Source organism: Vombatus ursinus, unplaced genomic scaffold (assembly GCF_900497805.2).
Source record: "Vombatus ursinus unplaced genomic scaffold, bare-nosed wombat genome assembly UNPS02012811.1, whole genome shotgun sequence".
NCBI lineage: Eukaryota > Metazoa > Chordata > Mammalia > Diprotodontia > Vombatidae > Vombatus > Vombatus ursinus.
The window spans coordinates 931,287-958,939 of record NW_020952589.1 but is presented as its reverse complement, the minus strand read 5'-3'; the positions used below and the strand labels follow the sequence as shown (position 1 = coordinate 958,939).

The following is a 27,653-nucleotide window of genomic DNA, read 5'->3' as shown; positions in this document are numbered from 1 at the left end:
ATGGGAAGGAAGGGCAAAGGGTCGTCGTCCAAACCCAGCACACAGAGGTTAGTGAAGAGGATCCCAAACACAGCCACAGGCACCAATCGGCCACTTTCTTCTGCCAAGAAATCCAAAGGGCTGCAGCCAAATGGATGAGATACAGGAGGTCGGGGTTGGGGTGAAGGAGATGAGAGCAGAGATGAGAAGAGATATTAAGTTAGGCACAGGATAGCAGTCCCTCCCATGCACACTGCTCACATCCCAATCCTGTCATCTCGTCAGATTTCCACAACATCTCTCTGAGATGGGGCCATTTCTATTTTACAGACAAAGCACCTGAGTCTCAGAAAGGTTAAGTGACCTGCCCTGGAACCCACAGCTAACCCCTAGTTGCTCTAGAAAAGATGGCCCCTCCCCCATCAGGATTTCTAAACCTTGTAGAGAATTGCAGAAATTTCAAATGAATGTACCCAGTGTCTATAGGACCAAGGATTCTCAGGCAAATCTTCAACAGTCACAGCATATCTGTGAAATCCTTAAGTACCTTCAAATTCCCCTCACTTTTGATAGATGCCTACTGGCAATGAACTTGGACCAATGCTCTGAATACTCAATCATATTCATCAAACACTTTCTGGTCCAACATCCCTGAAGACAGGCATGCAGTTTTATCATTCTCATTATTTATTATTCTCATTTTAGAGATTAGAAAATTGAAGTTTATCTAAGGTCATACAAAAAACACATAGCAGAATTGGGATTTAATCCTGAACTCTTAGATTTTAAATCCAGGCCCCCTTCTACCATAGACAGCATTGCCTCTGGTCTTAGGTCCTGCAGGTTCAGGTTCTTGGATGCCTCTCCCCATCCCAGATCCTTCTCCTTACCTGGGAAGTCCAAAGATCCCATTCCAGCATCCCAGGCAGAGCTTCCGGCGTTTCACTAGCAGGGACAGCAGCAAGATGGTGGCCAGCTACAAGGGAGAGAGGCAAACCCAGGGAGAGAGGGTGATTGTGAGCATTCAGCAAAGAACCCCAGCATCTCAGAACTGGAAGAGAGCACATTTAGGCCCACTTGTACCTGGACAGGAATCATCTGTGCAGTGTTCTGAGAAGGAGTCATCCATCTGGGGAGGGGGCTCTTAGAATTGGTGTAATACCACTTGGGACAGAGTGAGTGAATGAATGAATGAAAAATCATTTAGTGCTTACTAAGTGTTAAGCACTGGAAATACAATTAGAAAGGCAAGACAATCTCTGCTCTCAGGAAGCTTACATTTTAATAAGAGGAGTTAGAGGAAGCGAAGAAGGGCATCCCTACACAAAGCCCAAACCGGCCAGGATTGTCCCAGGAAACTGGGCCCTGAAGCCAAGTGGTCAAGGACTCCTCTCCCTACTGTTGCCTTTTCCCTCTTACCCCAGAAAGGGGTGTTTAGTCAGTTTCCCCAGGACACTCCCCCTTCCCCTAGTTCATCCCCCATTGATTCCTGCTGGTGTTCTTCCTCAGAACAACTCTCTTTTATCTATGCCTGAATTGGGGCCCATCTAACACAGAGATCTAAACATACATCACTCCCCTGGGGCTCAAGAATCTTTGATGGCCCCCTACTGCCTAAATGTTAAAGCACTATTTAAATGTTGTTTGATGAAGATGAGGCAGGTGGAGGGGAGAGCTGCAGACTCCTTAACCTGGGATCTAAAGCCTTCCAAATTTTGGCTCCATCCTTATTTCATTGTACACAATCAAACAAGTCTTTATTAAGCTGTATGTGAGGCACAGACCTAGGTAGCAGGAAGATAAAATTTCAATATGACAGTCTTTGCCCTAAAGGAATTTGTGATCTCATAGGAGGTCTATGATTTACACAAATAAGTGAGTGTGATAGGAGGTATACTAAGATCAGCACAAAAGGAACGTCTGGTGAAAGCGCTCTAGCAAAGTTTGAAAGTCAGTACTGTCAGCTCGGGGAAAGCATCACGGGGCAGAACCTAAAGAGAAAGGGATTCCAAGAGACGGAGAGGAAGAGGGGAGGCAGGGGTGGAAACCAGAGGCAGAAGAGGACAGAAGGGGATCAGACACAGCCAAGTAACAGGGCAAAGGGAGTAGCATAAAATACATTAAAAGGATTCAAGGCAAAGAAAACCCCGTGCAGGTTTGAAGGTGGGGAGGAGCATGGTCAGACTGGGCATAAGGAAAGCTATTTTGGCAATAGTGGAAAGGGTGGGTTATCTCGGGGAAACACTAGCAGTTCTGGGGGCCATTGTGAGAGCCTAGGCAAGAGGTGAGAGGACTCTGAACAAGGGTGGTGATAGTGAATGATCAGGGAGGGGACGGAAAGGAGAGATATTAGAGAGGCTGAATATGTAAGGAAGTGGTAACTGATTAGTCTGCAGGAGGTGAGAGGGAGGTAAGAGTCCATGAAGACTCCAAGTTTTGAGCCTGTTTGACTGACCGAGAGGATGGAGTGATGACAGTAGGAATAGGAACGTTGGGAAAGAGGGCTTAAGGAGGGAGGATGAGTTCAGTTTTTGGACAGGGGGAGTGTAGAGGGATGTCCAGGTGCAGAGGTGGAGCAGGTATCTGGAGGCACAGGATGGAGCTCGAGGGAAGCTTAGAAATGTGCTGGGAATAGAGATTGGGGGGGTCAAATGTGCAGAGGTGATACCTGGAGCCGAGTGAATGAATGGTTGGAAAGAGAAAGGGAAGGGGAAGAGAAGGGAAGAGGAGGAGACAGGAGAGGAGAGGAGTCAGGGTTAGCTGAGCTCAAACCTGTCCTCCAACACTTGCTAGCTATGTGACCCTGGACAAGTCACTTAACCTCTGTTTGCCTCAGTATCCTCATCTGTAAAATGGGGGTATCATAATAGCACTTACCTCACAAGGTTGTTGGGAGGATCAAACGAGATGAATTTGTAAATTGCTCATCTCAGTGTCCGGCACATAATAGGCATTTAATAAGTGCTCATTTCCTTCCTCCCTTGTTTTACATCCTGGCTCCAACCATCTTTCCATGCTGATTGGGAATTACTCCTCACCTGGGACTTTTCAGTCCAGCCTCCTCACTCTTCCTCACACGTGGCATTCTATCTCTATCTCTGAGCTGAATGCCCTTCCTCCTCACCCTGACCTCTCAGATCCATTTTCCTTCAGCTCAAGTTCTACCTGAGACCTTTTCTGTCCCCCACCCCCAGCTGCTGAAGCCTTTTGTATACATGGTATTTTATATATACCTCTACATACTTATATGTCTGCATGGATGGATGGATGGATGGATATTGTCTCCCTAATAGTTTATAAGCTTGAGGACAAAGACAGTTTCATTTTTGTATGTATCCCTAGGGCCATGGTAGGTACATAGTAGGTGGCTTAATAAATAAGTGCCTGTTGAGTGGGTGAGTGAAGGTACTTGGCATCCCCATCCTGGCGGGGCTTCAGCACCACCTGTCCTAGGGCAGGCATTGGAGCAGACCCTCCTTCATGGGAAGGCAGGAGAGCCCCAGGTCCGGATGTACTCACCGACAGCGGGGCCAAGCATGTATGGTAAAGGCTGGGTGGGAAGCTGTGTTGGCAGGCCGGAATAGTTCTGGAGACACAGGGAGAAAGAGAGAGGCACAAAGACATGAACAGAGCTCACCCCGCCCCAAGGACAAGAGACAAGCCAAGTGTCAGTGGGCCATAGTGTGCCATCCCCACATTTGAGTTCCCTTATCGAGAACGCTTCTCTTTGGCATTCCCGGCCTTCTGCCACCTGCCCAACATTCTCTCTCATGGCTCCCTGACATGCTCCAGCCTCGTGGGGTACTTCACTCTCCCCAGTGGGTACAGATTGTTAAGTTTAGAATCACAGGGTCTGGGTTCAAATCCTGCACCTGACACCATGGGCAAGTCACCTTACCTCTCTGAGGCCTCAGTTGGCATAGATGTTAAACGAAGGAACTAGACTCAATGACCTCAATGGTCCTTTCCATCAGTCTGTTTTCTGTGATGCTATGAACATGCTTATTCTAGGCTCTATACCTTAACTCATGGTGCTCCCCTAACCCTAGAATGACCTCCCTTCTCAATCCTCTTCCTTCTTCAAGGCTCCTTTCTAGGGCCACCTCCTCCAAGAAGTCTTCCCTGACTGCTGGAGCCCACATCCTTCTTGGAACTCCTGCACCTCTCAAAGTGTGGCCAGCTGGTCTTACTTGGCATTCCACACCATTGTGTCTTGCTCTTTGTTTCATGTGTGAGCCAGGGGATGACTAGACGGATACACTACTTTATAAGGAACCAGCAGACATGAGACCAAGTCAATTCACTGGTCATTTATTAAATTTCTGCCATGTGCCAGGCACTACAGAGCTTACATTCTCCTGGCTTCAAGTCCTACTTCTAACACTTAGAATCTGTGTGACTTTAGGTAAGTCACTTCCCCTCTCTTTGCCTCAGTTTCCTCATCTGTAAAATAACTTTGACAGTGGTTAGATGAGATATCCTCTTAAGATGACTTCCAGTTCTAGTGTTCTCCACATCTATGCCTCATCAACTAGCCTGTGAGAACACTATAGTGAGAGACTATCTCCTCCTTCTCCTCTTCCTGCTTTTCCTCCCCCTCCACCCCCATTTCTCCTACAACAGCCGCCAGGGCTCTGTGGATACAGAAGCTACTCAGTAGACCTGGCAGGTAATTGATACAGCTCAATAGTCCTAGCTGGGGAAAATGACTGAGGAGAACACGGGGGGCTTTGGATGGGTTCCTAAGTCTATATGCGACTCTTTCTATAAGGGTGAAGGATTGGGGACTTGAGGGACTCACAAGGAACACAGCTTGAAGATTAGGGAAAGAGCAGAGAAGGTCCTGAGCTGGGTGGACATACAGGGAAAGAAGGCTGCTGGACAAAAGGTTCCAGGCCTGAAAGAGATCTATCTCCCCACCACCTCCATCTTGCCAATACACTCTCAGTTCTTCATTCCCTGCCCTCATCTGTCCTGGCTCCCACAGCAATCCAACAGGACATTCGAGTGCATTCCCATGGCTTGCCTTCTTCACATTGTCCTTGGGAAATTACAACCACGAGTGCACGGGAGCTCCAATAGGCTCTTCCTACAAGATGGAGAACACTGTGACCCCATGACCAGGAACATCTCAGCCTCATTGCCTGAGGCTAAAATCACCTCTTCCTCTCTCTCCCACAGTGAAATACTTAAGAGAGTGAGAGCCGGCAAAGAACGTACCAAGTCATCTGGTCCCCTCCTTTTGGCAAGGAGTCTGGTAGGGGATGGAAGGAGTTAGGAACAGAGCTTTCTTTGCAACTGGAACTGTGATTCCTGTGGTCCTATGAAAAGCCCCTATCAAAATCCACCCCTGACCCTACCTTTATGCTTAAAAACCATGTGTGGATAGATTCTTTCCCCAGCATCCCCACTGGCAAATGGATTCGAGGACTTATGGGATTCCTTCCAGCTCTAACATTCAAAGAGTCTAGGCTTCCAGGGTTCCTAAGGGGTTCTCTGGCTGAGCCCAGGAACTGAGTAATGGTGAATGATGCCCAAATAACTCCTGAGAGCAGGTTTGATAGGAAGAGGACCATACAGACAAGAGGAGGAGGCAGAAAGTAAGGAATGCTGGGAAAATGAATGACAAACTCCAGCACTTGCAAAAAAAAATTATGATTATTTTTATATGGTTCCCACAGTGGAACTTCTCCTACCTCCTCTCCCACAAAGACAGGGACTTCACACTTGAACCTTCTTCGAGTGGTGTCCTTGAACCATAGGGTTCAGAACCAAAAAGGACTTGAGATACCAAGTCCAATTCTTTCATTTTACACATGAGGAAACTGAGACTCAGACAAGAAGCGATTCACCCAGTGGCAGAGCTGGGACAGAAATCCAGGTTTTCTGACTCCAAATCCAGTAATTTTCTGCTATGTTGGAATGTGTAGGTGACATCTCTCCATGGTAGAGGGACCCACTCAATCCCATATCCTCCTCCATTTCATACATTTTATGATCAAATGAGAGATTTATGAAGCACTCAGTGCAATGCCTGGCAAACAGTAGGTGCTTAATAAATATGTGTTCCCTCCCTTCCCCATTGTCTATCATGATATGGGCTATGTTGACATATACACACACCAATCAGATGATCTCTCTTTGTCCTTTGTCCCTACCCTTTGGGCAGGTGTCCACTCTCTGGACCTTGAGATATTCCTGACATTCCAGATGTACCCCTAATTCACTCTAATCTCTGTACCCCATGGGGACCTTTGGAAATACTGGAAGGGAGAGGAAGAGAGTGGAAATTCTTATTTCATAGGCATTTCTCAAGGATGCCTGATGCAATGGGAGGAGCCCTGGGTTAAGAGTCAGGAAGTCTACCCTCCACAGCTAGGTACATTGTTCTAACTCACTCTCTGGGCTTTACTATGGGCAAGACACTTCCTGTCTCTGAGTCTCAGTTTTCTCATGTGTGGAATGGGATAATAATAATCCCTGCCCTACTCCCCCTATAAAGATACTGTAAAGACCAAATGATAGATGGGAAAGTGCTTTGGAAAGCATAAAGTCATGTGCAAATGTAAGTTTTCATTTATTTTTTCTCGTGTTGAGATTCAGAGTAAATCCACCCAGAAGATGACATTTCTTCACTATTTCATCACTTTCCACTGAATTAGCCAGCCTTTGAGACCCCTACAGTCAGTACTTTTCTAATTCCTTCCCATCATGCCCAGCACTTTTGACTTCTGCTCCCCAGGGAAAGATGGAGATATTTGGCAGAGAAGACTCTCTAGGGCTCCAGCCTACCTAAAACAAAGGGAAGCAGTGATCACGTCTGAGCTCATATGGGCTAACCAAGAACCAGTTCTGCTGCATGAACTTTGTAGCCGCCAGGGTACTAGTCTGATTTATCAGTGCAATTCCATAGACATGGTGGACTTGGATGGGATAAAGGCATTCAACACAGTCCCGCATGATATCCTTGTGGATCAGATGGGAGAGATATGGGAAGATGAAGAGATATGAGAGATGAGAGAGATTGTGTTTTTGGCTTTTTGGAGGCAATCAGGGTTAAATAACTTGCCCAGGGTACGCAGCTAGTAACTGTCTGAGGTCAGATTCGAACTCAGGTCCTCCTGACTCCAGAGTCGGTGCTCCATGCACTGCACCACCTACTGCCAGACAGATTATGTAAGTAGGCACATTTCAAACCTATTGACTGGACAGACCCGAAGAATGATGGAGAATATCGACCTAGAAGGAGATCTATAGGTGGGCATCACAGGAATGTCCTTGGCTCTGTTCAATGCAATTTTTCTTCATTGACTTGAATGAAAGCATAAACAGTTTGCTTCTCAGATTTGTGGATGGCATAAAACCAGGAGGGGCAGCTGGATGACAGAATTGTGACCCTCAAACATCTCAACAAGGTTAAAATGATGTTCTGAATCTAATAGGAGAAAATTTAATAGGGATAAGTTTAAGTTGTATAATTGGGTTGAAGAAACTCAATTGTACACATATAAAAGGGGAGAGATCTGGGTAGACAATTGCAGTTCATGAAAAAAAGAAAAGCTTGTGGGTTTTTACCAGACTGTAAACACAATACGAAGTAAGAGTAGGGTGTGGTAGCCAAAAGGGAATTCAGTCTTAGGATGTGCTGAGAGGATTTTAATGTCCAGAATGAAGATCTTCCCTGCTCTGTGCCCTGGTCAGATCACATCTGGAGTCCTGTGCTCATGACTTGACATCATATCATGTGAACAGTGGTTGAAAGAATGGGACATAAAATATGTGATGGGTGCAATGGGGAAGTGGGCTTAGATTTCTTTTGAAGAGCTCTGGAGAAGAGAACTGGATACAATGAAATGAAGATGCCCGGTCTGAGCTGTCCAAAGCAGAGATGGGCTGCCTCAGGAGACAATGAAGTTCTCATGACTGGAAGTCCTCAAGCAAAGGACGGTGCAGATGGCACAATGAGCAGAAGCTAAGATTTGGAGTCAGAGGACCTCTAGTTGAACCTTAGCTCTGGGACTTAATACTTTGGTGACACTGAACCATTCTGTCTCTCAAACAATCAATCAATAAGCATTTGTTGGTTGCTTATTATGTGCCAAGCACTGTGCTAGGTGTCCTCAATTCAGTGGGTTCTGTTCTTTAGATATGTTTTATCCGACTAAGCTATGAGCCACCATCAGTAAAGAACAGGACCTTGAAAATCGGGGGAACAACGATGGTGGGTGACAGGTAATGTCTAGAGCACAGGACATAACAGATCCATGATGAGGGTGGGTAAGAAGTCTGGAAAGTCAAGGGAGCAGTAGGAAGATGCTAGACACTGAGCCCTGGTCACCCGAGATGCTGAGTTCTGGACTCACTTTAAGGTCTGTATACGAAGAAAGCATCATGACACAGAAGAAAGAGCCCTAGGTTCAGAGAGCAATAACCACTAACATATACAGCACTTTAAGGTTTGCAGGTACCTACATCTATCATCTCTGTGATTTGGATCCAGAAGACTTGAGTTTGTGGAATCATCTGAACCCCTCTGAGGGCAGTCTGTTCCATTCCTCCCAGGCCCTACCATTTCAGATCAGCCCCAGACAAGCCCCACTCAGCTCTCCCACCACTTTCTTGCCAGCTGCCTTGCTGAACTCTAGAATTACAATCAAATCAATACTGCCATTAAACCTGGAAAGGGTGTGTTAACCTATTTCCCTCTGATTCTGATCAGAATCCCTGCAACTTTCCAAACCAAAATCCCTCTCCCTGGCCCCCACTTCTTTTTATATGTTGCCTGCTCTTACTAGAGTGTAAGCTCCTTCAGTGCAGTGACTGTCTTTGCTTTTTAAAAAATATGTATCCCCAGCACTTAACACAGAGCTTGGCACATAGTAAGTGCTTAATAAATGAAATGGGTTTTTTCCATTCATTCATTCATTCATTTGTTTGCTCTTTCATTCATTCATATAGTCATCTATTCATTCATCTGTAAATTGTGGGCGTGAGATGAGATGCTTTCTTAAGTCCCCTTGAGCGCCAGATCCTGTTACCGCTCTTTTTCTATGAAATCTATTAAAAAGTCCTCTGGCTGAGTTCCCTCACCTCCCCCTCATTCCTGCCAGGACTGAAAGGAGTTAAGGAAAGGAAGGCAGGTTTCTCTGAGTAGGAACGAGGAAGGCATTGGGGGGGGGGGGAGCAGGAAACCAGGCTCAATGTTCATCACAAGTTTGCCTCCCCAGAGGGAAGAAAGATTGGATTTACAGAAATTACTCTCCACTTTATGACTCAGCATGTATTATGCAGATGGGTTGTGGGCCTCCACAGAACCCCCCTTCACTTTCTCCCTCTCCAGCAGCTCTTGTTCTTCTCAGGGTAGTTAAAATTCCAGACCCTAGAGCAAAGCAATATTTTCATTCTATTAACTTGGAGAATATTGTCCAGTCCTTGACAGTATTAGGTTCATCATGGAGGAGGGAAATGGTTTGTGCTATTGGCCATTGCCAAGCCTCCATAGATCCCACGTGGTGCACACGTGTTAGGTTTTCCTATGGCCTTGACAAGAGCTGTAATCCAGAATGGAGAGCCAGGACTATGTAGTCTGTCCTCCCTAGCAGCCTTCCATTGGCTTTAGAATCACTAGGTACCCCTCCTGGCTCCTTCTGAGTCCAGGAAAAAGAGGAGGAAAGTGATTCATTCTGTAAGGATATGAAGGGGGCTGGTCAGCACAACTGTGCATCAACTGTGAAGAATGGGAGATGGGGCAGGGGAAATACTAGTTCCAAGGATCCTAAGATCCTAAGACCCTAAGAGACCTCAGAGAGCATCCTTGGACTTCCCTATGGCTCTAATCAGGAGCCATAGCACTTTCCAAACCAAAATACCCCACCCTGGCCACCTCTTCTCTTATTAGACTATCAGCTCCTTCAGGACAGTTACTGGTACCAAGGGCAGTGTGGTACCTAGAAAGACTATGAGATGTAGAGTCAGGACTTGGGTTGATATATAAACCTGTCTAACTCTCACCCACTGGGAATTGGGAGTCGGGATGATTTGCTTCATTTCTCTAGGCCCCCATTTCCTCCCCCTGTAAAATGAGCATTGGATTAGACCAGAGGTTCTTCCTCTTCCTTGGGAGCCTGGTGAAGCCTGTTGACCCCTTGTCAAAGTAATGCATTTTTCTATTAAAATAAATACATATTTATTTTAAATCCATAAAATAAAATACCTAGGATTACAAAAGAACCTAAAAGGTATTGAAAATAAAGGGGTAATTTTTTCCCCATCCAAATTCATGGATACTCTGAAATCTAGCCAATGATTATTTGGAGGTCTGTGGACCATGAGCTAAGAACACCAGGATTAGAGGATCTCTGAGGTTCCTTCTATTCTAAATCACATGATCCTATGACTTTCACAATAGGAGTTTAGCTCACTGCCTAAGGAAAGAGGATAGAAAAAGGATGGGGGGGGAAGAAAAGGAAAAACAGGATAGGGAGATGACAAGGGAGGGGAGGGAGAGAAAGAGATGGAGAGAAGGAGGGAAAGAGGGAGAGGGAGAGGCATAGAGGGAGAGAGAGATAAAGAGAGAGACAGAGAGAAAGAGAAAGAGAAGAGAGAGAGAGGAGAGAGAAGAGAGAGAAGAGAGAGAGAGGAGAGAGGAGAGAGGAGAGAGGAGAGAGGGGTGAGAGAGAGAGAGAGAGAGAGAGAGAGAGAGAGAAGACATGTGTTAGGTCAGGAAAACAAGTTTTAGAATAAAAACCACATTGTAAAGACAAACAACTTTGATAGACTTCAGAACTCTGACCAGTACAGTAACTAAGCATGACTCCAGAGGATTGGTGATGAACTCTGATACCCATTCTGGACAGAGAGGTGATGGATTCAGGGTATAGAACTACAGACATACATACAGAACTACAAGACATACATTTTCGGACATGGACCATGTGGGAATTTGTTTTGCTTGACTATAGATGTTTGTTACAAGGATTTTGTCTTTAAAATGAGGAGTAGGGCAAGAGAAAAATAAATGCTTGCTAATTGAGAAATAAAATACAAAGAAAGACTTCTTAAATGCTATGGCCATTTCTAAAAGAAATAATATCTATAAACCAATGCACAAAGAATAGTTACCAAACAAGGTAGACAAGGAAGAATGTAGAATCAGAAGACCTGGGTTTGAATCCTAGATTTGCCACTTACTATTTGTATAACCCTAGGCAGATCATTTCACTTTTCTGGGCCTCAGTTTACTAATCTGTAATTTACTGTATTAATTAACTAATCTATAACTAATCACTTGATGATCTCTAAAGTCCCTTCTAGCTTATGGTCCTATGATTCTATGAATGCTGGGGGAGTAGTAATCCTTCCCTATTTTGATAGTTTTTTGTGAGAATCAACTATGACCTAAATATGTTAGAGAAATGTTAAACTATATAACTGGAGAAACAGGCACAAAGATTTACGTTGCCTTCTGATGATGGTGCCCAAGGTCACTTTGTTATAGGCAGTATACAGCCAGGAGCAGAACCAGTCATTCAGGCAGTCAATCAATACACATTTATTAAGCTCCTACTATGTGCCAGATGCTGGGCTAAAGTGCTGGGGATACAAAGGAAGGCAAAGAGGGAAAATCTCCTCTCTCAGGGAGTTCACAGTCTAATGGGGGAGGCAACCTACAAACAATGACATAAAAACAGGATAAAGGCAGGCTGAATAATCTCAGAGGAATGATTTAGATTAAGGGGGATCAAGAAAGACTTTTTTCAGAAGTTGAGATGTTAGCTGAGACCTGAAGGAAACCAGGTAAGTCAGAAGTCAGAGAAGAAGAAGGAAATATCCTAAGCATGGGGGACAGCTGATGAACATGCTGAGCTGGGACATGGAGTGTCCTGTATGAGGAACAGCAAAGAAGCCAGTGTCACTGGATCGTAGCCCTCCTGGTGTATGTGGGAAAGGTGTTGAGGAGGTCAGGCCTTCTGATTGTCAGTTAGGCCCCCTTAACTGTACCAAAGGGCCCCAGGTCACTTGTGAAGCCTCCCAACAAAAAAAAGAAACCCGTACATTACCCCCCTTCAAGCTGGAAGAGAAGAAAGAGTAGTGATGGAAGCTGATTCCCAAGGGTCCAATATCATTACAATAAAAGTCTCCTTGCAACCACAAAATATCCTAGTCCCAGGCCAGTGATTCATTGTTTCGAGCCACATTCCCTCTATACAACATAAGTCCAATGTAACCCAAAGATCTGGCCAACATCATGCATTATTTTTGTAACAGAATATGCTCCAGAGCCCATGGTTCACCACTGCTGCCTTCAAGCCTCAAAGAGGCTGTGGAGCTCTGGTCCCCACCAATCCTCTTTTATCATCTGTCATCACTATCAGGGCCATCTTTGTGTAGTGGAATAAATGTGGGACTTAACAGTCAGAAGACCAGGGTTAGAGTCCTAGTTCTACCATTAACTAGCAGCCAGTCAACAAAGCTCCTACTATGTGCCAGCTACTGTGCTAAAGTACTGATGATGCAAAGAAAGGTTAAACAAACTTCATTTCACTTCTCTGGGGCTCAGTTTCATTTGCAAAAATGGGTTGCATAAGCTCACAGGGTCATGGTAAAGATCAGAAGTGGTAATGGATGTGAATAGCAAACGTAAACGCTGCCTTTCGTTGCCACTGTCTTGATCTTCTTGACGGCTTTAGTCAGTGTCTACCTGTCTGACTCATCTGGAATTTCTTCTCAAAAAGAGAAGTCACACAGGGGTCAAGCCCGCAGGATACCAGCCTCTTCCCGAGAGCATCAGGGGGTTTCTGAATGTTGGAAAGTTGGCAAAGGGATTAGACTCTGCTCATGACCTCAGCATTAGACTATTATTGAGTGGTGATGCATACCTTTCAGGGAATGCTTAAGAATACTAGAAACACCCACTCTGTCACATTTGTGATCCCTACATACACAATACCCAACAACACCCATCCAACGGTTCCAGTCACAGTCTTGACCAAATTTTCTTGATTCAGCTTCATTGATAGCCAGATGTGGTACAGGGGAAAGAATCCTAGTCTGAGTTCAAATCCTGACTTTGTTACTTAGTACCTGTGTGACTTTAGACAAGTCACTCAACAGCTCTAGGTTTCTCATCTTCAAAATGAAGGGGTCGGAGTAGATGGTCTCTAAGGTCCCCTACAATTCTGCATCCTATGATCCTAGAACATAGAAGAACATAGAATCCTAGAGCATTCCAGAGGGTGGGGGTGGGGATGGCAGAGCTCTTCTGCAGAGGATTTGTGTTCATGGACAAACATTATGGAGGGATGAGGAGACGTATGTGGATTGCTACGGACATCAATGGAATGAAAGCCCATATGGTAGATATCACAGGTCCATTTGGGGCATTGATGGATTACCAAAGTAGAAGCCAGGAGGAGCCTGGCCAGAGTTAACTCCTTGATACCCAGATCAAACTGAAGGATGAGCCTTTTGTTCTGGCTCCCTTTTGTTTTGCTCTCCCTCCACAAAGTATAACCGCCGAGCCAACCCCCCCCCCCCCCCCCCCCGGGCCCGGGACATCGCATGGATACTTAGCCCTGGCATTGAGGGTGGCTCCCTATACAGTATTGTTGCCAACCCATAGGGAAACAAAGGCTTGTGATTTACCCAAAGTCTCTCACTGAGTTAGTAGCAGAGATTGGATTAAAAACTCTATTCTATAGAGGCCCTTCCACTTACCCAAGCGGCCCAAGAAAAGAGACAGAAGTCTCCTCAGATCCTAATTATGGGTGATGTAATATCTCCACTGAAATCATGTGGTCAGACAGCAAGAGATTGGAAACAGGCACCTTCTTTGTTTAGTGTCCTAATCTAGGACCCAAGACAGCACTAGATTAAGCTTTGGGAAATCCCTGCCCTGTAGTGATGAGGTTCCTGTCCCTAAAATGTTTTTTTTTTTTCTCTCTCTCTCATCTTCTATTCCCAGATTCTACCCTCTCCTTCATTCATTCTCTCCATCCCCCGTTCTCCTTCCCCATTTAGCTTCTTCCCAAAAGGTACTCTGACCCAAATGATTCATTTCCTCTCTTTATCCCAAAAACACCACAATTCTCACTGCATTCTAGCTAGTGCAGAAGAGGGGAGGAGGTATCGAATGGCACAAAGTCCTATTTATGAATAGCTGGCCACCATTATATTTCCAACCTTTCCTCTGCCCCCACCAGTAAGCAGTATGACTGGAGCCTTCTGGAGCTACAGAACCTTTCCCATAACCAGCAGAGGATAATCTCTCTTGCCTGAATAATCCAGTCCTGAGGCCCCAGGGAGTAACACTCACTAGTTGTTGTTGTGGTTTTTTTTTTTTCCATCTCTAGTTTCTACGGTTCAAGCTGATGTGAAGCAGATGTGAGTACAGCTGGCTCTCTGATTCCCTCACCTTACCTTTGCTGTTTCCTACCCCATAAAACAGATTTGTGATGTGGGGATGGGGCCAGACCTTGGCAGGAGGCTGGTTGTGGGGAAAAAGAATGGGAAGGGAACAAGAACCCTACTTTGAGACCTGTCTCAGCAGAGATGATTTGTCTAATGCATCTCTCACTCTTCAGACACACTGGTCTAAACAGTGACATCAAAGTTTCAGAGCAAAGACAAACATGGCCAAGGCTGAGGATTCCTCTACATGGCTGCTTCTACCTTTCTCTGCTCCATCTAGCTCTCAGACAAGTAACAAAACTATTTCATTTACATATTAGAAGACTGTCAACCCGGAATAATGCCAACACCCAAGGAAGCAACTCCCCAAATAAAAATATCATTGTTTCCAGAATGACTTATTTCTGCTTCCAAGACTGTTTCATAGATCTCCCTTCTCCTTCTTAACAGCTAACCCGACATTACGCAATAGAGTTCTCTACATGGACCAAAACTTTTTCTACATAGACTGTCAGAGTTGGAAGGGATACTAGGGACCTTGGGGATCATAGGGTCCAAATCCCTTATTTTATAGTTGAGGAAACTGAGGCCCTGAGGTGAAGTGATTTTCTCCAGGTCATACAGATAGTAGAGATCTTATATATATGATAGATTGTATAGGGATTTTAACCTGACTCGGATTTCAGCACTCCCATTTAAGGAAGATAAAACTGAGACTCAGAGAGAAGAGGCAATTTACCCCATCATAAAGAGAATAAGAGCTGAGACTAAACAGAGCTCTCCTGCCTTCAGGCCCAGGATTTAGAGGATTATAATGGGGGGGGGAGGGTGCTCTTTGAATAAAAGGTCTCTAGGGATAACAGAAAACACTGGTTGGGGGTATTCTCATTACTTACTATTCAGCAAGGCTTTTTACACTTTGCAAAGCACTTTTTCATCATTTATAACCAGCCCTTACGAGATAGGCAGACAAGAAATTTTTTTTAAAAAAAGTCTATTTTATAGCTGGGAAAGTCGAAACCCAGGGAAAGTAAGTGACTTGCTCAAGGTCGCCTAGTCAATTCAGTTGCCTAGCTGGAGCTAGAACTCCTAACTCTCAGGCAGACTCTTTTCTGGCCGCCACTTAACCCCAACCAGAGGAACTATTGGAACGCAAATCTAGGAAGCCAGGAAGGGAATTTCCAAACTTACTTGTCTGGTTGAGATGCCTCTCCTCCTGAGGTCGGTTCATCAATGTACCAGTTCCCGTAGGAATAATCCTCCGGCTCCCCGGAGCTCTGATTTGCTGATGCCAAGGATGACATCTTCTCAGGCGATTTTCCTTTTGACCCCAGACACAAAGTAAAAAAACAAAAAATTAAAAGGGGTTTTGGAAAGAAAGCAAAAATCTCTTTGTTGTCTTAAAAAAAATGTGCAGGCAAACAAAAGACAACAAAAACTCTCTTGTTTGTCAGAAGCCAGCGTCCTGGAAGCAAGGGTGCCCTCCGGGGGAGAGGTAGGAAGAGTCCGCTCTCCTAGCCTGAGCTGGGAATAGCCCCGGTACAGGCGCCCCCCTGGCGCATCTGCCCATCATTCCCTCTCCATGGGGATGACTTCCAAAGGGAAATCTGCAGGGCTCCCACAGCTCTTTGAAACAAAACCCGGAGCTGAACCCCTGTCCCACTACGTGCGCACGCACACCCACATACTCACCCACACCCCCAACCCCAGGGAGAAAGCCAGTCGGGACTGGAAGTGAAGTGATTACAATAACTTAAGGCGGGTTTAGAGTTGAGTCCAGCCTCTGCCCTCCAAGCTCCCCCTCCTTCGCCACCTCCCTTAGGGTGTGCAACCTAGACCTGCTTTGGGGCTGCCTTCCTTAAGCACCTCCGGCTTATTGTGAAAGGCCCAGGACAAGGGGCAGGAAAGGGAAATCGAGTTAAATTGGTCTCTGGGGTAAGGAGGGGAAGGGAGCAGGGCAGGAGGTCAGCCGTCTAGGGGAACTTTAGGGGGCTAAAGCCATGAGGGAGATGGCCCCACTCTCCCCTCTCTCAACAGTCAAGGGGAAATGGGAGACACAATTGTAGTGGAAAAAAGAGGGGAATTAACTTGGAGTAGGTGGGATTCCCAACCTGGCTCTGACATTCCAGTTGTGCCATCCTGGGCAAACCCCTTTAAGTCTCTGAGACTCAGTTTCCTGCTCTGTAAAATGAAGGGGTCAGAAAGATGATTGCTAAAATGCCTTTGAGAAGGAATTTATAATTTTCATATTAATTGATATGGTAAGTGTAATAAATATACTAATAAATTAGATTTTCCAGAATTGCCTTTTCCATTGTGAGTCAGACTCACGATGCAGTTTGAACTGATCAATCAAACCTTGACAAGGCTCACAATCCCTGGCACCCTTCTACTTGCGTACCTGAAGTAAAGCAAATCAAAGTCTGGAGAACCTGTTCCCTGTCCCAGAACTCTGGTCTTGTGACCCACCAAGTAATTACCCCTAAGGACTCGAGCAATAATGCTCCCACAGGACTCCAGAATTGTTGTATTGTCTTCCATTTGTGGGTTTGTCCCGGGAAACCACTCTGGCCCTAGAAATGATTGTTTGTAATCCACCTTCCCCCTCCTCCTTCCTCACTTGTGAGTAATGTATATAATCTTCACTTCAGTGAGGTGGAATTCTGATCGGGAGAATTCCCAATTTGCAAATCTGCTCCTCATAATTAAACTAATTACTTAAATGGCTACCTGATTACTGGCACTTTGCCTCTGGCCTGCTGCTTCGTCAGAGACTGGCTCAGTAAAATCCTGTTTACACCTTCCAGGTCTAAATTTAAGATCTTATGATCCAAATGCTTTCGCGGATATATCATATTAATGCCAACGTTTTACTAGAAAAGAACACGGACACATCTATACAAATGATCCATGAGCAAAATGGACATGCATACAGAGCTACACATATATTTGCACAAAGATGACTCCTTTACGTATACATACAAACACATCTACCCTCACTAATATCCATGTACATAGAATGCACATACACAGTGCAGAATAACCTTGTATTTGCTTCTGTGTACTATTTCTATACTTTTTGTATATACTTTAAAAATTACCTCGTATATATTTATGTATAAGTGTGTGTGTGTGTGTGTGTGTGTGTGTGTGTGTGTGTGTATTGTCTCCCCATAGAATACACAGTCTTTGAGGCAGGGAATTTTTCATTTTTGTCTCCGTATCCTCAGTGCCTAGCACATAGTAGGCACTTCATCAATCAATAAACATTTATTAAATACCTACTATGTGCCAGGCACTGTGCTAAGTGCTGGCATTTAAGGAATACTTTTTGATTGATTTGATGGGGATGGGATCTAAACCCCTAAAAGGAAAATATCATGTCTTTGGGATCTGGACCCCAGAAAGGAAAAACCCTAGACTCTTCCACATGGTCAAAAATCTCTGGATTTCGCCTGAAGTCATAATCTCATCAATTGTCCTTTCATTTTTGCCTATGCCCAATCTCCCAATTCTCTATTCCCAGGCCTCCAACCCTATCTAGACCCCATTGTGGACCTCCCAGTCACTCCCATCAAGATCCTCCCTAGATCCCTCCCACAGTCTTTCTGGATAGAAGGTCCATCTTGTCTCCATTAAGGTGCTTGAATTCTTTAAGAGTCTAACCAAGGGCTCACAAATGTTCAGATTCTTTAAGAGTCTGGCCAATATGGCCGATCTTTAATAAACCTTGTCTCTGGCTGAAAGAAGGCTTGGGTCAAATTTATTCGGGCAGGACCTGCATGTTGTGATTGTGGGGTCTCAGCACCCCTAAACCTCTGAACCTCAACATATTGATCAAAAGCACCCACAGGTCATGTGCACACTAATACTCAGACATGTGCCATCTGATTTACCCAAGCCAGAAGAAGACTGGTCTGGATTGCAGGAAGGAATTCGTAGGATTTTGCACTGGAAAGGGCCTCGTGAGTCATCTGGTTCAACCCTCTCGGTTAACAAATGAGGACTGAGGATGCTGAGTTTGAGTGATTTGCCCAAGGTCACACAGATAGGAAGCCCCAGAGATAGGATTATTACCCAAATTCTCTGACTCCAAATCCACGGCTCTTGCTATTAGACCACACTGTCTGGCATTCCAGACTTACCGTCCCCTGAGACCAGCTTTGCTGTGTCAGAAAAGCAGGCTCACAGAGGAACCTTTCGGCCCTCTGGCTGGTCATTCTGCTGTGACCACTTTTACAACAGTTAACTTAACAAGAAAGTACAAAGGCAAGCGGAGAAGCCAGAGAGGAGGAGGCCAGCTCCCCTCGGACCTTGACACCAGGAAACCAGTTAGTCGGATCTGGCCTTCTGGGCTCCCCTTCAAAGAGTAGCCCGGAGTCTCAAATACCTTTTTGTTTCTTCCACCCGCCTAAGATAAACTGATCCCCACCCCTTCCCCCAAGGCAGAAAACAGATTTAAATAAGCAGACTCATAAGGCCTGCACTAGACAAGGAGCCACCCAGAAAGGAAAAGCAATGGAACTCTTTGTCCTTCCTTCTTCCCCTCCCCTTCCAAACCAGGCTATTTGTCTGTCCGTCACTAGCCCTCCCATCCCCATGAGCATCACCACCAAAAGGCACAAGCTGTGGAGGGGGGGGAGGGGGGAGAGCAAGGAGAAACTTTATAGAGAAGAGGGATAGAGGTATTAAGAAAAGGAGATGGGGAGAAGGGGGATCTAAGGATGAGAAATGAAAAGACTGGCAAGGGAGAAGGCAGAGCAGAGAATAGTCAGGGAAGGAAGATGGCAGCCTGAGAGAAGGGAGAGAAAAGGAATCCAACTAAAACCTTATCTCAAAAGCTGTGGAAAACTGAGGAAGGCTAATAGGATTTAGGCAGAGAGCTAGAAGGGGCTTAGAGATTTTAAAGGAAGGAAAAGGAGGCTCCAGGAGATCCAGTGACTTTCCTTAGCATCACACAGTAGCAGAGTCTGAATTCAGCCCTAGGCCCTAGACCTCAATATCTCACAATCCTTCTACTTCCCTTTGGAGACCGGGGTAGAGATACTGCTTGAACTGGACTTTGAAAGAGGAGATGGGGCAGGAGGGAGGGAGCCCATTCCACACCTAAGGGTCAATGTGATGTGATTATAGAGCATCTCATGTGCATCTCATTCCCACACTAGACTGTAAACCCCTTGGTGGCAGAGTACAGTTGACATCAGTATTAACTATAGCAAGAAGTCGATCATTTTTTAGGTTTGTTTACATACAAGGCATTTTGCTAGGTGACTGGGGATACAGAGATGAAGTGAAAACCAGGCTCTGACCTCAGGGAGTTTACACTCTACTACTGATAATAACCAGTATGCATAGAGCACATTAAGGGTTGGAAAGCCCTTTACAAGGATTATTTCCTTTGAGGAATCATAATCCTCCTGTGACATAGGCAATACAGATAGGTCTTGTCGTTCCAATTTTACAGATTAGAAAGTGAAGTTCAACGTGATTAACTGATTACATCCATGGTCACAGAGGAAGGGCTGTAGTCAAGTCCTCAGCAGTTATTTTACGTTGTAGGTAGGATTTTAATCCAGATCATTGGGACTCCAAATCCAGTCCTCCATCCACTACGCCAGGATGCTTCTCAATGTCCTTCGAGTTCCCTTCCAGTGGGAGGGGCTTTGATTCTGTGAGGGAATCAAGTTCATTTTCATCCACAGTATCCCAGTATCATGGGTGGTACCCATCATCTTGCTGATCCTTCTCTCCTTAAAGGAATGTTCTTGATCTCCTAATTTGGACCACAAAGTCTCCCACATTTTCTTTGCCATCTCTCCAAGGAGTACAATTTCCTGGAGGTCCATTCAATCTTCCCAGCTAGGTTTCACTGAATCATTTCCTCCCTGCCCCCAGCCATAGAAATCCTATGCAGATACAAGGCAGCCAGTCCCAATGACAGGTCTGAATAGAACAATCCTGATTGGATTGGGTGACCAAACTCATTTGTTCTCGTCCAGCCTTAATAATCCCCTTCCCTTGCTAGTGCCAAAGGGTCACCCATCAGGAGTTCACCTATTGGGACAAATTCTTCTGTACCCCAGCCCCTTTCCCTCCCATTCTCTTGTGCCCGGTGTATAACTGCAGAATCAGAGCATCTCCCTTTGTCATCTCCCAGGGGAATCATGACAAAACTGCACCGTAGTCAAGCAGGGCAAACTGTCCTCTGTGTGCAGCCCCACCCCCACCCCATTCCTCACTTTGCCCTGAGTGCTAGGTTCTTCTTCACAGCTCTGGTCACACATGCTGTGGAGGGCATTTCTCCTTATTCCTGAGGTTCTCTGACTTAGCAATCCTAACTTCTGCTCCATTCAGTAACCTCCAGGCTGGTTTCCACTGGCTTTCAGCAGGAGATATTCCCACTTCTGGACCCAGTTCTTTCTCTATAGTATGCTGATAGTATCATGCAACAATAGCACACCAACCTTCCTCTCCAGGGAAGACCAGGGCTTTCTGTACCCCTATCACCTTTGCTCTGGGCAGAGTCCAGCCTACCTTTAGGGCCAGGGTCAATCTTAGAATAACTGTGAGTTTGATCGAATTTATCCCAGTGCCCTATGTCTTCTTCCTCCCTCCAAGCATGAACAAGCCCCTCATCCCCCTTTCCCAGATGTGTAGTCCCCATACCCGATGCCCCATAGAGCCTCCTTCCCTGGGTAGTTTCCCTTGCTCCACCACCTATCCTTAATCCAAGTATGTATTCTATCACCTTGCTCAGCACTCACACATATTAAGCACCTAATAAACGCTTGGAGAATTTAATTGAGTTCCATTTTCTCAGGGGCCTGTTTCCAATGAACTGCTCACTTCAATGAAATGCTCTAATAAGCTAATTCACTCAAAGGTGAATGATAGAGGCAGGATGAGCCTTGATTGTAGAATCAGATAACCTGGGTTCACAATCCAAGCTGGGCCATTTACTAGCTGGGTCACCTTGGGCAAGATTTTAACCATGCCAACCCTCGGTTTCTTCATTGTAAAATGGGGGTAAAAAGCTCTCAAACCGTCTATCTCCCAGAAAATCCCTTTGTAGTCCTTAGGATCTAGACAAATCTTGTTAACAAATGACAATGCCCTTGCACTTTCCCTTCCTCCCAGACACCTCATTGTGTCTGGTTCAGGGTATCATGGCTTAAAGACACTGATGAACTGGGGAGCAATGAGGAGAGCAAACAAGATGGTGAAAGGGCTTGGGTCCATATTAAGTGAGAATCCATTCAAGGAATATATTTAACCCAGAGAAGAGAAGACGGGGGGGGGGGGGGGGGGGGGGGGGCACACTAGCTGTCTCCAAGTATTTGAAGAACTATCAAGAGGAAGAAGGGGAAAAATTAAAAAATAAAAATTTTTAAAAAGAGGAAGAGGGATTAGATTTACCTTGTTTGTCCCCAGAAGGCAAAAAAAATAGGAGCAATGGGTACAAAGTTGTAAAGAAGGAAATATAGGCTTGATTTCAGGAAAACAAACAAACAAACCTTCCGTAACAATTGTGGGCATCTAATGATGAAGGAGATGGTTTCAGAAAAATTTGGGAAGACTTACATGAACTGGTGCAAAGTGAAGTGAGCAGAACCAGGAGAACGTTGTACATAGCAACAGCAACATTGTACAATGATCAGTTGTGAAAGACTTAGCTACTCTGGTCGATTAGCACAGTGACTGGCACATAGTAGGCACTTAAGAAATACTGGTTGTGGGGCAGCTACGTGGCACAGTGGATAGAGAGCTGGCCCTGAAGTCAGGAGTACCTGAGTTCAAATCCGGCCTCAGACCAAACACTTGACACTTACTAGCTGTGTGACCCTGGGCAAGTCACTTAACCCCAACTGCCTGGAAAGAAAGAAAGAAAGAAAGAAAGAAAGAAAGAAAGAAAGAAAGAAAGAAAGAAAGAAAGAAAGAAAGAAAGAAAGAAAGAAAGAAAGAAAGAAAGAGAAATACTGGTTGACGCATTGATTGATACAGCAATCCATGACAATTCCCCAGGATTCATGATAAACAATGTTAATCACCTCCAAAAAGAGAAGTAATGGACTCTGAGTGAAGATTGAAGCATATTTTTTTCATTTTGTTATTCTTGCTTCTCTCCCTCCATCACCCCCCCACCCCCAACTGGCTAATGTGGAAATATGTTCTGCGTGATTTCTTATGTATAATAGGTAGCATATCTCTTGCCTTCTGGATGGTAGGGGGAAGGGTGAAGGGAGGGGGAGAATTTGGAGCTAAAAATAAAAATTAATTTTTTTAAAGACTACACGTATCTAAAAGTGGAATGGATTATCTCTAGAGGTTGCATGCTCTACCCCCCTTTCAACTTTTTCAAGCAGATGCTAGACAACCATTTGTCGGGTATGTTATCATAGGAATTTCTGTCATGTATGAGCCTGACTGGGTAGATGGCCACTGAGGTCTCTTCCAACAGTCAAATTCCATTTGTCTTCCCTGAGAACTGTTTGTATTCTGATGTTCTTTGTTGTTGTTGTTTATCCTTCATTTTCAAAGAGCACCAAGGACATCCCAGGGTGATGTCTTGATTTGCACATGAATTGGATTTAAGAGAAAGCAGCAGGCACAAAATATTTAACGAATAAGATCTGACATCAGTCAGCTATTGCATGCCCCTTTAAGGTTTGCAAAGCACTTCACACCTAGTTCATTTGGGTGATCATCCCGGGAAGTAGACATTACAGGCACTTGGAATGAGAAAAGAACTGAGTCTCTGATGGGTGAAGGGATTGTAGAAGCATTCCATAGCTACTAAGAATAAGAGACAGGATTCAAACTCAGCTCTGTCCTGACTCCAACTCAATATTACTCTATCACAGGAATGAAGTTCATAGGCTCATGGGGGATAATGTATTTATATCTAGGGGAAAAACCAGCGAAAAAAAACAACCATTGAGGCAACCTTTGTCCAGCCTCTTCATTTTAAGAATCTAGAATGCTTAAATAACTTACAAGACCACCCAGGTAATAAGTGATAAAGGCAGGAATGAATCTCTGACTCCAAAGCTTATGCTTTTTCATGTGATTTTTATAAATACACGGATTGGTGCGTGGTGATGGTGGTGGCGTCTTATAGTGTTTGTTGTTTTTGTTTTTTCTTGCTAGAAAATTCCATGCTCCATAGCATATTGGTATTTATTTTATGATGAATCAAGTCACTTGTGTCCCAGGAAAGGCTCAGAGGTCCAGTAACATACAAAGGGCCTAATTTTCAAACCCTGCTTTGGGCACACATTCTTGCCTTGTCTAGACTGGACATGGAATGACTTCACCCATTTATGGCAACGCTACCACCTCTGGAGGCAACCCAATTCATTTGGGGATTGCTCTGATTATTAGAAAATGGGTCCTTCTTTGAAGTCAAAACTGGCCTATCCACAGCCTTCATCTGCAGTAGCTCATTTCACCTTCTGGGGTCAAGTAGAATGTATTTCATCTCTCTCCCACAAGGCAGCCCACCAAATGCTTGAAGAGGGCTATGATGTCTGCCCCCAACATTCCCTGGCCAGGAGTTTGACCTTGATCACAGATGTGCCCTGGATTCCTTCTTCCTGGAAAGATAGGTTCTCCAGAAGACCCCTGCCAAAATGCAATTAGGTTCCCCAGGAGGGGAGGAGAGAAAACATCCTGACACACACACATTATACAAGCCAGATCGGTTTATCAAATTAACTAGTTGTCACCCTGGAAAGCAGAGAGCAAGGCCCAGGGTCGAAGGAAGCTTGTTTGCCATAGATGATGCTTGGCAGGTGCTCACCCCCTCCTAGGTGATGAGATCTTGGGGGGTGGGGCTTGTGTCTCATGCACCTCTGTGTCCTCAGCCCAAAGCCCAGGCCCTGCCTGGAAAAGTCACTGAATAAATGGCTACTGAAACGAATGGACAGGTAAGTTTTCCACAGATTTTAAAATAGAGGCTATCTGGTCCAACCTATGCCCAGACTAGCATCATCTATTCTAGCCTTTGCTGGAATACTTTCACTATCAGGACGCTCACTCCCTTAGGAGCAGGCCGGCTTTCAGACTGCTTCACTGATGCCTGGTTTTTTCCTTACAATGAGCCAGCACTTGGCTCTCCGCGCCTACCATCCACAGCTCCTCCTTCTGCCCATTGAGACAAAGCAGAAGTCTGATCCTTCTTCCATGTATTTGAAGACAACTGGAGTGTCTCCCTAAGTCTTCTCTCTTCTGGGACAAACATCCTCAATTCCTATTGAGATGAGGAGGAAGGGAAAATCCAGGAGCCCTTGATGCTGCTCAGGAAGGTTTCTGGGAAGTGGGCTGCTAAATGCAGGTGCTCAAGGACTGCTGGGGGTGAGGAGTACAGGTGAGCAGGTTATCTTTCAGTAAATTTTCCTGATTGCCCAGCTATGCCTGCTGTTAGCACCTAACACAGTGCCTGGCTCATAGTTGTTGCTGTTTAGTTATTTCAGTCCCATCCCACTCTTCATGACCCCATTTGGGGTTTTCTTAGCAGAGATACTGGAGTGGTTTGCCATTTCCTTCTCCAGTTCATTTTTACAAATGAGGAAACTGAGGCAAACAGCATTAGATGACTTGCCAAGGGACACACAGCTACTAAGTGTCTGAGGCCAGATTTAAGCTCAGGAAGATGAGTCTTTCTGACTTCAGGCACAGTACTCTATTCTCTGTGCCTCCTAGCTGCCCTCTAGCACATAGTAGGTGCTTAATAAATGCTTGTTGATTGGTTGGCATAACAATCAATAATACAACTCAGCCAATGTATATTAAGCAACCCCTTTCCTCACCCCCTCATCCACCACCACCACTCCATCCCTTGCCCCTTAAGCAAAACTGTCTGTACCCACTGGTCTAGGAACTGAGGAGAGTATAAAGCTTAGGTCAGACCCAATTTCACCCTTCACGGAGCTTAGGGGAAATGGCAAATTCACAGATCATTAGAATATGTTAAAATCATGGTAAGTGCCTAGACAGGAAAAGACACTGCTTATGGGAAGAATCAAAGGAGACCCCCCTGAGTGTTTCACATTGAAACTGAGCATTAAAGGAGAGGCACCAGTAAGGGGACAGGCTTTACTGAGCATGGGTTTCGGTGACTCTGTGCTGGGCAATTAATTCTGTGGTGCCCTGATCTCCCTCTCTGGTCACATAGGAAACCTTTTAAATAAGTAACAGGGCAGTGGGGTACAGCTGAAAGAGCCCCAGCTCTGGAGATAGAGAACCTGGGTTTGAATCAGGGTCTGCTAGGGCCAGCTCAAACACACCACAGTGGACCCTCAAATTTTCGGTGTGAACATTTACACCTCACAAATCTGGCCTTGACTTACAGTTTTGTTGATCATTTAGGCTTAAGAAAATGATAGAGAAAATTTTAATAATGCAGATTAAACTAAAAAGTGTGTTGTGTGTACTTTCTATGCCCAGAGAACTAATTGTTAAACATTTACCAGCCCACCACTAGTTCAAATCCTACTCCCTATGCATACTACTCTGTGACCTGTTAACAGAATTTTTACTGAGCCAGTCTCTAACTTGAGAATGCTCAGAGTGGCACAAAGCAGGCCTAGAGACCTGAGTGCCAGTAATCAAGGAGTTTAATTAATCAGTTTCGAGTGAGGACTGTTCTTCTAGCTGATGTAAAAGCACAGGTTATATACTTAATTCGCAAGTGGGGAAGGAGGCGGGAGGGTGGATTACAAACAATAGTTCCTAGGGCCAGAGTGGTTTCCCACACAAACCCACAAATGAAAGACAATACAACAATTCTGGAGCCCTGTGGGAGCATTATTGCTCCAGTCCATGGGGGTCATTACTTGGTGGGTCACAGGACCAGAGTTCTGTGGCGGGAAACAGGTTCTACAACCTTTGATTCGCTTCACTTCAGGTGCGCAAGCACAAGGGTGTCAGGGATTGTGAACCTTGTTGAGGTTGGATTCATCAGCTCAAGCTGCATTGTGAGTCTGACTCCCAAGCCAGAGGGGCAGCTCTTGCGAAAACTAAATTATTAGCATATTCATTACACATATCATATTGATTAATATGAAAATGATAAATTCTTTTCTCAAACCTTAGGAAATCATTTAATGGAAATAAGGTGATGTCGTAGATAAAAGGTTAGTCTTGGAGTCTTCCTGATTCATGAAGTTCCTGCCTCAGATACTTACTAGCTGTATGTATGACTGTGGGCAAGCCACTTAACTTTCCCAGCCTCAGTTTCCCCATCTGTAAAGTGGAGATGATAATAATAACACCTACCTCATTGATAGGTTGTTGTGAGGATCTAGCATTTTATCAACCTTATATAGAAGCATTATATAAATGCTAGCTAATATTTTTATTAAAATTCCTTGGGCCTCAGTTCTCTTATCTGCAAAACAATGAGTTAACTAGATGGCGTCTGAAGTCTCATCTAAATGCAATAGGTTAGAGCAGAAAGAATAGGGTATAGGCTGGTGTGGTTCAGGAAACCTTCCTGGAGGAGGTGGTAGTTGAGTTAACCTTGAAGAATGAGTCAAATTTACATGGGAAAAAAAATTCTAATGGGAGTATGCACAAAGACAGAGGAGCGGCTGAGCATGGAGAAAGTAGGTGTCTGTGGTAGTGAAGAAGCCAGCTACGCCTTAACTTCCAAACATGGCATCCCCTGCCCTTGCACCAAGCATATCAGTCTTCAGGAGAATGCCTGATATAGATCTCAGAATGAGAAGGGACCTCAGAGACCGTCTAGAATACCCCTTCATTTTACAGATGGGTAAACCAAGGCCCAGCAAGGGGAAAGGGAAAGTCTCAAGCAGCATTGGCCAGGCTAACTCAATAGGACTCCTGAGTATGCATGGGGTATAGTACCCACCCTACACTATGTTCCTTGGCTAAGGGGGAGAGCCCAAAAACTTCCTCATCCCTGGATGGAGGGAAGCCTTTGTCCTCTGGGCCCATCCTGGAACTTCCCTCCCTTCCCTGAGGCCCGGCTTCTTCAGATCATGAAGGACCAGGGACAAGGCTTCCTCCTTCCCTCCCTCCTGCTGTTTTCTTTCCTGTTGATTAAACTCAAGGAATTTTAACCACTGGGAAAACAAGACCTGCCTTTTCCCCTCAGCCCAATAGGCAAAATCCGTTTTTATCAAAAGCCACAAAGGGCAAAGAGAAAAAAAATGGAGAGGGAGCTAAAAATAGGTCAGAGAGAGAAAAAGAGCCAGACAGGCGTGCACAAGTGCTTTTCCTTCTGGACCCCAGAGAGTCCAGGC

General features: G+C 45.1%; 1 protein-coding gene across 1 annotated transcript; it reads right to left on the bottom strand.

Annotated features, from left to right (window-relative positions):
• Positions 1 to 11: 11 nt before the first annotated feature.
• On the bottom strand, positions 12 to 15,692 carry STRA6 (stimulated by retinoic acid 6; the record flags this gene model as incomplete). Its single annotated transcript, XM_027858276.1, has 4 exons — positions 15,580 to 15,692; positions 3,499 to 3,565; positions 870 to 955; positions 12 to 120 (listed from the first exon to the last, which is right to left on the bottom strand). Coding segments are annotated over exons 1-4 (375 nt in total), but the record flags the coding sequence as incomplete, so codon positions are not given.
• Between the last annotated feature and the right edge of the window lie 11,961 nt (positions 15,693 to 27,653).